Genomic DNA, 13,733 nt, shown 5'->3' on the forward strand with positions numbered 1-13,733 from the left:
CCTTAGGAAATACAGTATTTTAATTTGGTGAATGCTAATGACTATTATCAGCAGACAACTGCGACAGCCCCTGCAGCTGGGGTCATGCAGCAGGTATCATTTTCTTCATGTCTGCTGTGGTTGGTGTTCTTTGTGGAATTCTTAATACACTGGAATTAAAGTGGGAATATTCTGTTATGTAAGCAAAATCTCCCTATTAGTTTTACATAGTTTAGAGTTGGAGAAATGAGAAAGATTCAGCTTCTCGAAAAAGGGAGCCCATTTCTAATATTTAAAGGTAGGCTGTTTCGGGCTGATGTATTTCTTCATGCAAAGGGTAATGGAAATCTGGCACATTCTCCCTGTAAAGACTGTTGACTCTGGGGATCAATCCACAAATTCAGGACTGACATTCTGAGTAAAGCAAAATCCTGTTGGAGATTCGAAATAAAAATGGAAAATGCTGGAACCATTCGCCGTGTCTGGCAACGTGTGAAGAGAGAAATAGAGTTGATGTTTCAGGCCAGTGAGCTTCTATTAGAACCATGTTGATAGATTTTCTTTTTGTTGGGTAAGGATCTTGAGAGATTTGGAACAAGGTTGGTAAATGGAATGAGATGCTGATTAGTCATCTTGTCAAAGGAGCTGTAGTCTGAGCTGAAGATGTATGCCTACTTGGGAGAATTCTATTCAGTGCACAACATCTGAATGAGCAAGTGCAGTAAGTTACCGTTCTGGGGAATGAAGCAGATAATTCAAACATTCTGAACAATCCTAAGGAAATCTTACCATATACAACAGTAGTGACCATCCCATCCACGTCCAGGGAAAGGATGGAAGTTATTATAGAATTTGTGTCCACCACATTTCCATGTGTTCCAGATCTTCCACGCTGAAAATATTTCTAACTTCATTCTCATTCTTTTGCCAATTACTGTAAATCTATGCCATCTAGTTATCTACCAACTTGCGAAAGCAAGTAGTTTTGACTGCTTTATGAAAACCCTTTGTAACTTTGAATACCTCGATTAGGCCTCTCTGCTGGAACAGGTTCAAGGGTCTGAATGGCCTATATAGGGGTTTGTATAAATGGCCTGACCTCCTTGAGCCAATTACCACACTTGGCTTTACATAAAAGGCTTCTCTTTATGGTCAAACTGTGCCCATTCTGATAACTGTCCACCTTGGGTATACCTTGATCACCAGAGACTCTGGTTCACGAATGTGACATTGTTAATAGAACCCTGCTTTACTGTTGTAAAACTGGGCATTAATCACCACAAAATAATGCATCTTAGTTAAGTTTTCTGTCATTGTTTTTGGAATGCTAAGCTTTTGAGTCCTGTCAGCACCACTTGGATGTACACTATTTAATTGTGAATTGCTTGAAATATGGATACTCTGAATGTGGACGTGATGGTTACTTGCTTGCATATGCTGAGATTTCTGTCAGGTTGTTCAGAATGTTTGAATCATGCACTTTATCCCTGAATAGTAATTTACTGTACTCATCCTGATGTTGTGCACTCAATAGAGTTCCTCTAAGGAGTCATATGTATCGCATTCCGCTCAGTCTAAAGCTCCTTTGGCAAGATGAAAACAGAAAATGCTGGATAAACTCAGCAGGTCTGGCAGGATCTGTGGAGAGAAACAGAGAAATGTTCTGTGCAAGCGTCATTTAGACCCGAAATGTTAAAACTCTTGTTTCTCTCCACAGATGCTGTCAGACCTCCTGAGTTTATCCAGCATTTTCTGTTTTAATTTCAGATTTCCAGCATCTTTGGTATGATGTTGCTCCCAAGCATCATCATGCGCATATGCAAATAACTTTGCCGCCTCAAATGTATAGGATGATGGATGATCTTTTGTAGGGTAGCCAAAAATAAATTCTTCCAGACTTTACAGGTATAGGGAATTACAAATGTCACATTTAATGTAGAGGTTATTGAGACTGCCCCTGTTTATAACAGAGTAAATGGTTTGTGCATCGCTGGGAAGATTCCAAATTTTCTCTTAAGTGCTAGTCCCTATTATTACGATCCCATACCAGACCCCACCAGGTTCTAGGATACTGGACAGAAACCCCAATATTTAATTTGTAAGATTGTGAGGAAAGGATACTTGACTCCAGGAGTGATTTCAGGCACAAATAGGGATGTGGTATATTAAAATAAACTTTACTATGAACATAGTATTACTAACTTTAATGTCATAAAGACAAATAGCAGCAGCACGGCGGCGCAGTGGTTAGCACTGCTGTCTCACAGCACCAAGGTCCCAGGTTCAATCCCGGCTCCAGGTCACTGTCTGTGTGGAGTTTGCACATTTTCCCCGTTTTTGCGTGGGTTTCGCCCCCACAACCTAAAAATGAATTGGGCACTCTAAATTTATTAAAAACAATAAAGACAAATAGCTTTCAATTATCAATTAAACAATGCTTATCAATAGAATGAAACAAAACTTCAATAAACCCCATCTCCGGTCACAATCCATTTTAAATACAGTTAGTAGACTTAGGAATACTTGCTGTAAAAGATGTCGTGGATAAACCACTTTGATAAACCACTTTGAGAAAGAGAAGTCCTTCAGGAACCAGCTGCACATTCTTGACTGTCTCAAACTACTGTTTAAACTGTCAGCCTGCGACACTGCTCCTGCCCTGTACACAGGGAAATCTTTAACTCATTGTCTTGAGAACAGTTGCTTGTCTGGTCTTGCCCCAGTCAAATGTTTAACTGAACTGCTTTTCCCAGAAACTGCTAGTCTGTCCACAGACAGATCTAAACTCACTGTTTTGAGATCAGCTTCTAGTTTGTTCACATCCCAATCTAAAGCTAAAAAAACCTCAACGCCTGACTGCTTCAACACCGGCTCCTTCCATTAACTGCACCATCTTACCAAACTAAACACATTGTCTCTAATTATCTATTCCCCAGGGAACCTTCTTTAAACAAAAATCCATTAGCCCAAACTTTATCCATGGCTGGAATGAATTATGGTCTTTTTATGATTCTTTAATTGCATCTCAGCCTTTCAAGCCAGGATTTTGAAAAACATGACTGCAGTAATCATATACTGGGCAGCATGGTCGCACAGTGGTTAGCACTGCCGCCTCACTGCGCCAGTGACCCAGGTACAATTCTGAACTTGGGTGACCGTCTGTGTGGAGTTTGTATGTCCGTCCATTCCGTCAGATATTGTCATTGAAAATATGATTTGTGAGCGCCTGATCAGAATATTTCTTTCAAAGATTAATCTTGGTTACCTGAAGAGATTGGAGAAACTGGGATAGTTTTCATGAGCGCGAGAAGATTGAAAGGAGGACCTCTTGGAGTATTCAAAATTAGGTGGGGTTTTATAGCAAGCAAAGAGGAACTGTTTACTCCGGCAAGTGGGGTGGTAATGGGGGGTGGGGAACACAGATTTCCTCATCATTAACAAAAGAACTGGGTGGAAAAGTTGAAATATTTTCAGAATGAGAAGATCTGAAACACGTATGAAAAGTGGTGGAAGCAAATTCGAGAACTTTGACATGTACATGAAGAGGAATAATTTTCAGAGTTCGTGTAAAATGTTCATTGTAGCAAATTGATCTAAAATCATGATCTTTGTGATGTGTGTTTTCTTTTCATAATCTTTATTTTAATCTTTATTATTGTCACATGTAGCCTTGCATTAACTCTGCAATGAAGTTACTATGAAAATCCCCTAGTTGCTACATTCCAGCGCCTGTTCGGGTACACTGAGGAAGAATTCAGAATGTCCATTTCACCTGACAAGCACGTCCTTTGGGACTTGTGGGAGGGAAAAGCACCCGGAAGAAACTCACGCAGACACGGGAGAATGTGCAGACTCCACACAGACAGTGACCCAAGCCAGGAATCGAACCTGGGGCCCTGGTGCTGTGAAGCAACAGTGCTAATCACTGTGCTACTATGCCACCCCTTTTTTAAAACAACTTTGCGTTTGTTTTGGCTGTAGAAACCAAACTTTGAGTAAAAGGCAGTCGTAGTAATTTTCATTCATTGCAATAGTCAGTAAGCTTGCAGTTTAGTGCTCTTGGGTAGTGTGTCAAAAGCAGCTTTTAACTATAAGAAAACTATTAATTCGTGGGTGTTTGAAAATCTGAACCATTATGATAAGTAAAGCTGGTCGCTGTTTGTGAATTATGGTGTGAGTTTGAAAATGTATCATTTTATATGACTACTCCAGTGCTGCATTCTTGCAGATGACTGAAAATGTTCATAATGCTGAAGATGTTTGTCCTAACTTATTTTGAAAGGTGAATGGCAGAGGCTATAATGTGTAATTATATTAAAAATGTTAGAGTAATTAGCTCGAATGCTGATATTCTCCCTATTGTAGCCCTGGCAACTGAGATTGAAACTGGCTAGTGGTCCACTGGGAATAGAGAGAGAGAGAATGTGTGTGTGGGGGTGGGGGGTTGGATATATTTCCTACAAGTGCACACAAGCTAGTTCACATCACTTAAACAATCCCTCTGCAGGCAGTTTTTGTTGTGTCGTACACAGGAGGTAGTACACATGATGTCATAAGGGGAAAAGAATTATAATTGGATCCAAGCTTGTATCTTGTGTGTGTGTGTATGCTTTTCATCACTGGTTGGGGAGGTGGAGGGGCTAGAGGAATAAATGAGCTTACCAGCTCTTAATTGTACTGCTATTTGTCAAGAGGTCTCAAAATATGTAGGACTGTGTTTGAAGGTGAAACCCCTTTTGTTTGTAGCCCAGCTGGCTTTGGGTGGAGAGAAAGTGCAGTTGCTGCCTATCTCACATTATGAAGAAGCTGGGACTGTGAAAGAGCCAGAGCAGGGTTAACTGTCACCTCTGCAGGCGCGTGATAGCTTAAATGAATTGCTGTATTAATATACTTTGTTAAGTCAGACGGAGAGATTTAGCGCGCCACTGACCTGTTCAAGCTGCACAGCCAGCTCAGTGCTGTATGGCTTCTCTGCTGGCTGCGACACTCAACATGGGCACCTTTATTCATCTGGTCAGGCGCAAGTTCAAAAGGCGTCGGAAGAAGCGGTCAGAAAGGAAAGGTAGAGTTTAATTCCTACTTTTTTTTATTGTATGCTTGAAATCGTGAGAGCTGCTGGTTGAGCATATAGACGTATGATATCAAAGTGTTGATTCCTTTTGCACATTGCATACTTGTGTAGCATTGGGGGGGAGGAGGAGGAGGACAGAGTACAGTTATTTGTTGTCTTTCCAGAGGTTAATTACGATTTTTTTGGGGGGGAACTTGAGTAACATTTCACACAGAATGTTAAAACAGACTCAAAATTTATAGCCGTGCTGATGTTTGCACTCCTGTGGTTTGCCTGCTAAGAGACTGTTAAATGTTTCTTGCAACATTTCAACCAATTCTGAATGAACATTAAATGATCCTCTATATAACTAAATGCAGTTAATTGTTTTTAGTTGCACAGTAAAATAAATTGTCAATTTTCTGTAGACTATCTCAATAATTAGTAATCCTGCTTTTTCATATTGGACTATTTAAACCATATCATGACATCCAAATTTATATTCACCCCAGCTTGGATAATTAGGGAAGATGTATATTTGACCTTCTAAAGATGGGTGAAAGGGAATGTAAAAGCTTTTAAGTCAGGAGATGACCTCAGCTTGGGACCTTAAAATACATGCCAGGACTTGACCTCAACAGTTGATTTAATTACAGGATAAATGTGAAGGGAGGATGAGAATGTGGGATTTGAGGTCATGTCTGTTGAGTTTTCTGAAAAACACCAGGTTAATCTGTGTCGGCACAGAATTGAAGGGACTGGGATTGTGTTTCTGAGACTTAACCATGTACAGTGCTTATATTTAACATATCCTAGGAGGTGACCTTTCAGTAAATGGTGCTGTGCATGAGAGTAACCTTAGTTTGGCAGTGCAGGTGGGGAGCTGTCCGCCTTGAGTGCAGCAAGATGATTTATTTATTCACCTGAGACCTGCTGCCTTCTATCTTTTGAGGTCTTAATTGTAGTACTTAGCCTTATGGAGCTTTAATATTCAGCTGGATATAATCAGTCAGCAATAATTTTCAATTTCCCAAATCTCAAATCATTAAGGCAAGCATAAATGTAAATATACAGAATGAGAGTTCAGGACCAAGTGTTACATGAAAGATTTCTACCTGCCTGTATTTTCTGAAACTATTCCGCTATCTTTACTATGCCAGTGATCTTGGATCTATATCATCCTGTTCCTTGCATTAATTGAATTTCAAAATTACAAGGATTCTTTTGGTTGTTTTCTTTGGTGAGATTAATGTTAATTATGTGTCAAATTATCATGTGATTTGAAACAACATGTTCCATATCTCAGACCTGGAGCAAAGTGATTCCTAAAATTGAGGAACATTGGAGCACAAGTCATCCACAGATATTATGTACCTCCATAGGCCAGCTATTGTAACCATGGTCTTGAGAGCATTTTGCATGCTTGAATTCTTGACTGACGAATAATGTGTTACATCCACCAAAAGTAAAGGGTGTTAGGATTAATTTAAAGCTCTAAAACAAGCTCTAAAAATGAGATTGTCCTGAAATTAATCGTCCAAAAACTGTTGCGCAGTGATTTTCGCTCAAAATGTTCTCTGTTCTCGTGACTCTTAATTTATACATCAACGTTAACAGGTCAGGGTTACAAGAACTAGATATTTTATTCTTTGCAAATGTGGACACATTTCAGATCTTACTTTGTCTGAAACCTAGTGCATGGAGATCAATTAAAATTGCACTAAAATACATTTCCACTCAGTGCAAATGTCTAAATACAGTACCAGATGGGTAATTCTCAAAGAAATGAGAGAAGAGGTGCCTATATCTGCTTAAATATTTTAGGAGCCCAAGTAACACAGACGTATGGGACTGGCAGGTGCTTCATTTTATTCTGATCTATCCTTTTTTTTAAAAAAGGAGAGGGTTGATTGAGAAATATAGGTCAGTCAGTCAAATATCCTTAAGTAATGAAAATGCAGGTGCCCTAAAGAATAGGCAATTAGTCATATATCGTAGTCTGGTTGCTGTGGCTCTTAAAATAATTAAACTCAAATCGGGAACGTGGAGCTAGTTGTGGATATCCTTTATTTGGATATTCAGAAGCTAGCTGATGACATTTTAGCACTGGTTAGACTGCTGCCTCACAGCGCCACGGACCCGAGTTCAGTTCCGACCTTTGGTGACTGTTTGTGTTCTCTCCATGTCTGCATGAGTTTCCTCTGGATGTTCCGTTTTCCCCACAGTCCAAAGAATTGCAGGTTAGGTGGATTGACCATGTTAAATTGCCCCAAAGTGTCCAAAAGGTTAGACAGGGTTACTGGGTTATGGGGATAGGTTTGGGGCCTAGGTACAGCTCTTTCAGCGGGTTGGCGCAGACTCAATGGGCCGAATGGTCGTCTGCACTGAAGGAATTCTATGATTTTTGTGTCTTTTGGAATTAATGGCATGAGTAAAACTAGTTCGAGTCTGGGGTTGTTAGTCTGGCGATTATATATTTTTTTAAAAAGTCAAAATGACTGAATCTTACAGCGACATATTTGAAATTGCCATGAACCCCATAATCTAGCTTGACCTTAGAAGAGGATAATTTAAAGATAATAACCTTAAAGTGTAGTGAATTTATGGAACAGACTATTCCATAAAGCAGTGGAAAATCAAAGAGCTTGACGGAGTCGGGGATTGCACAGTCGTTTCAGTATCTGCCCGATGGATTGCATAACCTATACTGGCCAGATGGAGCTTTGCCTGGAAAAGGGTTATGACTTGACTTTAGCTGCCAAGAGATCTGGAGGAGAGCATTTTTGTAATATGAATTTTGCTGATTGACCCAAAATACATGGTCAGGTTCAATGATACAATAAGTGATTGATAGTCGACATGGTTCTGTGTTGGTTAAGTAAATAGGCTAAACAAATTAGATGTTTTCATAGACTGGTGTGAAGTGATGAACAATGAAATGGGTTAAAATAACTAGAACTATCAGTACATGGATGCACTTTTGGGAAAGGGAAAAAAGCATTTACTTGAAGTAAAAAAATTAAGTTAACATCCAAATAAAATGACATCAGCATAAGAGAAGCTACTGACTGCAAAGTACTTATTTAAGGCTTAAAAATATATCTCGAAGTTTAAAAAATATTTTGATAAATAGAAGCATGGTGAGGCACTTCAATTCCTTGGAATGCACATTGTGCCATATGGCAACTTCCTATGCCACCTCTCCTGATCTGGACTACCAGATGGTCAGCAAGTGTCATCAGCTGGAGGAGCTGGAGCTTTGTATTTGAGAACTTGAGCAACAGAAGGTTGTAACAACTGCAGTGCTTCCCCAATACTGAGAGATACATGGGTAGCATGTTTTTGGAGGTGGTCAGCCCCTCTGGAGTGAGCGTTGCATAGTCATGGAAGATCAGATGGAAGTGCAGGAGTTTTGAGTGCACTAGTGTTCAGTACTGGATATTGATGAGGGTGCGGGTTCCTCTGGGAAGCGCAGCAGAATTAGATCTATAGCATTGCAGGAGGTTTAACTTTGCAGAAGGGTTGGGGCAGGGGGGAGGACAGAATTTGGAAAGGCATAGGACAGGGGATAGAGGATTCTCTAGTGGATCAATTTGGATAGGGAATTTTATGATGAGGGAATAGGCAGGTGTTCCTGCAGCTGTAGCAAGGTTTACAGGATATGTTGCCTCCCTGGTGCCGGAGTCAAGAGTATTACTGAGCAGCTGCAGATCATTTTGAAGGACAGAGGGTGAACAGTCAGAAGTTGTGCTCCCAAGTAGATCGGAACGAGACCAAGAAGCAGTCATTAAAGGTGATAATCTCTGAATTATCCTGGTGCCTTGTATTTTGTATTTGTGAGAATAGAAATAGGAGACTAGTGTAGACAAATATGTGGCTGGAGAGATGGTGGTGAGGGGGGGAGGCGGGGGCTTGAGATGATGCCTGAGTCGTAGTGAATGAGAAAGTGCTGGGTGGCAGAGGAGGTATTAGAAAGGCTGGGCAGGTTGGGGGCACAGTGGTTAGCACTGCTGCCTCATAGCACCGAGGACCAAGGTTCGATCCTAGCCCCAGATCACTGTCCGTGTGGAGTTTGCACATTCTCCCCCTGTCTCACTCCCACAACCCAAAGATATGTAGGGTAGGTGGTTTGGCCATGCTAAATTGCCCCTTAATTGAGGGAAAACATTATTTTAATGAAAAAAAGGCTGATTGCAGTTAAAGCTGATAAGTCACCAGAACCAGATGGGATGCATATGAGGATGCTGAGGGCCGTTCGGGAAGACCTTGCAGAGGCACTGGTCATAATGACCTTATCCCCCTCAAATTTGGGGGTGTGGCCACCACTGGAGAATTGAAAATGATCTCTTGCCCAAAGAGGAGTGCAAGGATAAACCCAAGTACTGACCAGTTATTTTAATATATGTGATGGGAATGTTTTCAGAAACATATATCCAGGGCTAAAGTAAAACTATTTGGCCAAGCGTGGATTAAGTAAGGAAAGGCAGCATGGACTCGTTTGAGGCAAATCCTGTCTAATCCACTCGATTGAGCTTTGGTACTAGGGTAACAGGATTGATAATAACAAGAACAACTTGCATTTATACAGTACCTTTCACATGATAAAACTCAACACTTCAAAGGAGCATTGTAAACAAAGTATAACACTGAGCCAACACAAGAAGATAATATTTATTATTGTCACAAGTAGGCTTACATTAACAATGCAATGAAGTTACTGTGAAAAGCCCCTAGTCCCCTTGGAGCGCCTGTTGGGATACAGAGAGGGAGAATTCAGAATGTCCAATTCACCTAACAGCACGTCTTTCGGGACTTGTGGGAGGAAACCGGAGCACCCGGAGGAAACCCAAGCAGACACTGGGAGAACGTGCAGACTCCGCACAGACAGTGACCGAAGCCGGGAATCGAACCTGGGACACTGGAGCTGTGAAGCAACAGTGCTAACCATTGTGCTACCGTGCCTCACTCAGTTGATCAGTTGACCAAAAAGCTTGGTCAAAAAGATAGGATTTCAGGAGTATATAAGGAGAAAAACAAGGTATAGAGAGATGCAAGGAGGGAGTTTCTGAGCTTAGGGCCAAGGCAACTCACCAATGGTGGAGTGATTAAAATCTGGGATGCTCAAATGCCAAAATTAAATGCACCCAGCTATCTTGGAGGGTTGTGGGCCTGGAGGAGATTACAGAGACAGGGAGGAGTGAGGGCTTGCAGGCATCTGAAAATAAAGATGAGAATTTTGAAATTAAGATGATGCTTGACCGGCAGCCAGAACAAGTCAGTGAACACATGGGGGTGGTTGGGACTTGCTGTGAGATAGGAGCTGCAGAGTTTTGGTGACTTCAAGTAGAATGTGAGAGCCCAGCAGGAGTGCAGTACAATAGTTGAGTCCAGAGGCAACAAAGGCACAATTTAAGATTTCAGCAGCAGATGAGCTGAGACGGTCAAAGCTGGTTAATGTTTCTGAAATAGGCAATCTCAGTGATGTGGCAGAAGCTCATTCAGGGTTAAATATGACACCAAAGTTGGAAACCGCCTGGTTCAGTCTCAAACAATTGCCAGAGATTGGGACACAATCTGTGGCTGGGGAACAAAGTTTGGATTTGATTGGATTGGATTGGTTTATTGTCATGTGTACTGAGATACAGTGAAAAGTATTGTTCTGCGTGCTGCTCAAGCAGATAATTCCCTACATAAAAAGATGAGTACGGTTATAGGAGATGTAAGAAGAGGATCTGTGTGAGAGAGCTCACAGAGTCGCCAGGCTCCGGTGCCATCTTGGATCAGGAGAGGGAACCAAAAACAACTGCTTCAGACTTCCCAATTTTAATTAAACAAAATGCCTGCCCATCTAGTACTGTGTGTCAGATAAGCTATCTGCTAATTTTGCAACAGTGGAGAATTTGAGTCAGGTTCTTATTTGAGGGTAATATGGCTGATGTGGTGTATATGGATTTCCAAAACGTTTTTTTTTTAAAAAAAGATTTTTTTTTTTTTTTTAAAAGAGTACCCAATTAAGGGGCAATTTAGCATGGCCAATCCACCTACCCTGCATATCTTTGGGTTGTGGGAGCGAAACCCACGCAAACATGGGGAGAATGTGCAAACTCCACACGGACAGTGACCCAGAGCCGGGATCAAACCTGGGACTTCGGTACCGTGAGGCAGCAGTGCTAACCACTGCGCCACCATGCTGCCTCCAAAACAGGTTTGATGAAGTACCACGTACTAGGCTTGCTAGCAAAGTTGAAGTCCAGGGAATAAAAGGGACAGTGGCAGCAAACTATGAAAATGGTTGACTGACAGGAATTGCAGATATTCCAACAGCTGAAATGTCAACTGTGGTAGACTTGAAGAGGACAGCAGATGAAATTTAATGCAGAGACGTGTGAATTAATACATTTTAGTTGGAAAACTGAGGAAAGGCAATACACATAAAAGGGAACCGTTGTAAAGAGAGTTCAGTTTATCCAGCAGTTAATTGTTCATAGGTGGGGCTGGGACATTAATTCTTCTTCCGTGCAATTCTGTGGCCAGAAAGTGGCAGGTGAAAATTGTGCGTTGTGTCTGTACTGAAAACTCCCTTGGGCAATGTGACCTAACGACAACTTGCTCTACGTTTCACATTATCGGAGACCTTATGGTAGGGTTTAACATCACAGCAAGTGTTCAGAAACAATTTGTCTCTAATAATTTCCTATCCTGAGAACTGGGAACGTTGCCAGATCAGAACAACAAACAGAATACAAATTCAGCCCACTTGCAGGGTATGATGTAGAGTCAATGTGTTTCAGTCCAGATCTGTGTATAATGCTGCGAATTTCAATTCACTATCGGGAGCACGGCTTACTCATGTGTAATGATCAAAAAGGTTTCTGTATATGACTGAGCATGTGCACACAAATAATTTTGCCCATATTTGTACATTGTTGGCTTGTGGAGTATTTGGAGATGGAATGAATCTGATGCATATTGGATCTTGAATTTCTCGGATCTAAAGTTTCATGCTGGAGAACAATATTTGGTATGTTATGGCACATTACATCAATGGCTGCACTTCAAAAGTACTTTTGATTGTAAAGTACTTAGGGATATTCTGAGTGAAAGAGGCTATAAAATTGAAGTTCTTTTCTTTTAAGTTTACTGAAGGGCAGAAATTGGTTGCATAACATTGCAGCCAAAGCTATCCACATAACATTTCCTGAATTTAATCCTACTGCTGTTATAAATTATATAGGTCCCACCCTATAATTATAAAAATTGAAATGTGCTAAATCTTCTCATTGGAAAAGAAAACTAATTGTTGCAAGTCTCTCATTTTGATGAAGCTTCACACCCAAAGTATTAACTTTGCTTTCCGCTTCGGAGCTGGCCAAGTTGCTGTGCTTTTCTCACATTTACTACTTTATAATAGGTTTTTGAAAAGCATCCAGTTCTTGAATTTTATAAATTTATTTTGATCATATTTAAGAAACAGAAATGATTTTTATTTTTTGAGGCAATTTCTATATTTTTATTCTCTTTGTCTATTTCCTAACCTCTCCTTAAAGCATTTTGCTTTAGGAATGGAGAGAATGTTTCCTCTTGTGGGAATCTAGAACTAGTGGTCCACTGTTTAAAAATAAGGAGTCACTCATTTAAGACAGATGAGAATTATTTTCTTTGAAGGCCACGAGTCGCTGGAACTTTCAAAGCGCTGTGGAAGCAGAATCGAGGCAGAGCTAGATAAATTCTGGATTAACAAGGGGTGAAAGGTTATCGGTAGGGAGGAATGTGAACGTGAAGTTACAAGCAGATCAGCCATGATCTTATTCAATGGCGGAGCAGGCTCAAGGGGCCGAGTGGCCTACTCATAATTCAGATGTCTGCAAGTGAGGAATTGCAGTTCATTTCGCTCTAGACAGTATCATGGCTGAGGCTACTCTGTCCAGACGTACATGTGCATTTCGGGCCAGAATCATTAGATAATAAGAAGTGACAACCGTGCTGCTTTAAAAAAAAAAAAAAACACCCAAATGCACATGTGCTGAAGCTTTTAGTTCCTGCCACCTTAGAGGAGAAGTCGGCTAATTCAGCACTGTTACATGTCGTATTTATTGCTCAGGGTAGTCTATGGGCAGCCTGGTGGCACAGTGGTTAACACTGTCACCTCACAGCACCAGTGACCCGGGTTCAATTCTGGCCTTGGGTGACTGTGGAGTTTACACTTGCTCCCCGTGGGTTTCCTCTGGGTGTCCGTTTTCCTCCCACAGTCCAAAAGATGTGCACGTTAGGTGGATTGGTCATGCTAAATTGCCCCTTAGTGTCCAGGGTGCAGGTTAGGTGGGGTGGCGGGGCAGTGGGCCTAGGTAGGCTGCTCTTTCAAAAGGTCGGTGCAGACTCGATGGGTTCACTGGCCTCCTTCTGCACTGTAGGAATTCTGTGAATTGCTCAAAGGAGTATGTAATTAAGAGAATTGCAGACACTAGCTTGCACAGTATCTATACAGGAAAATATCAAACACATTGAGTTGACTCTTTTTTAATCACTTTTTTTCTGTCTCAGTTTATAAAGTTGCTGGTGATATTGGTTTAACATCCTTTTCAGTTATCAGGTTTACAGCTTGGTGACACAAACAAGATTAACGAGTTGTTGAGTCTCCGTTCAATTACTGCGCACTCTTCAAAGAGTTATTTGAAGACACTCCCCGTGTCTATGTGGGTCTCGC

General features: G+C 41.1%; 1 protein-coding gene across 7 annotated transcripts in view; it reads left to right on the plus strand.

Annotated features, from left to right (window-relative positions):
• Nucleotides 1-13,733, plus strand: part of LOC140394858 (double-stranded RNA-specific editase 1-like) — a 424,458-nt gene that overhangs the window by 194,959 nt on the left and 215,766 nt on the right. The window contains exon 1 of one of the 7 annotated variants that reach the window (XM_072482031.1): nucleotides 4,605-5,041. The exons of the other annotated variants lie outside the window; for them this stretch is intronic. Within the exon in view, the coding sequence (XP_072338132.1) occupies nucleotides 4,942-5,041 (100 nt within the window). The 5' untranslated portion in view covers nucleotides 4,605-4,941. Of the gene's footprint in view, nucleotides 1-4,604; nucleotides 5,042-13,733 lie in introns of those variants that run through there. 7 annotated transcript variants of the gene reach the window in all.

The sequence above is a fragment of the Scyliorhinus torazame genome, chromosome 2, assembly GCF_047496885.1.
Source record: "Scyliorhinus torazame isolate Kashiwa2021f chromosome 2, sScyTor2.1, whole genome shotgun sequence".
NCBI classification, from domain to species: Eukaryota; Metazoa; Chordata; class Chondrichthyes; order Carcharhiniformes; family Scyliorhinidae; genus Scyliorhinus; species Scyliorhinus torazame.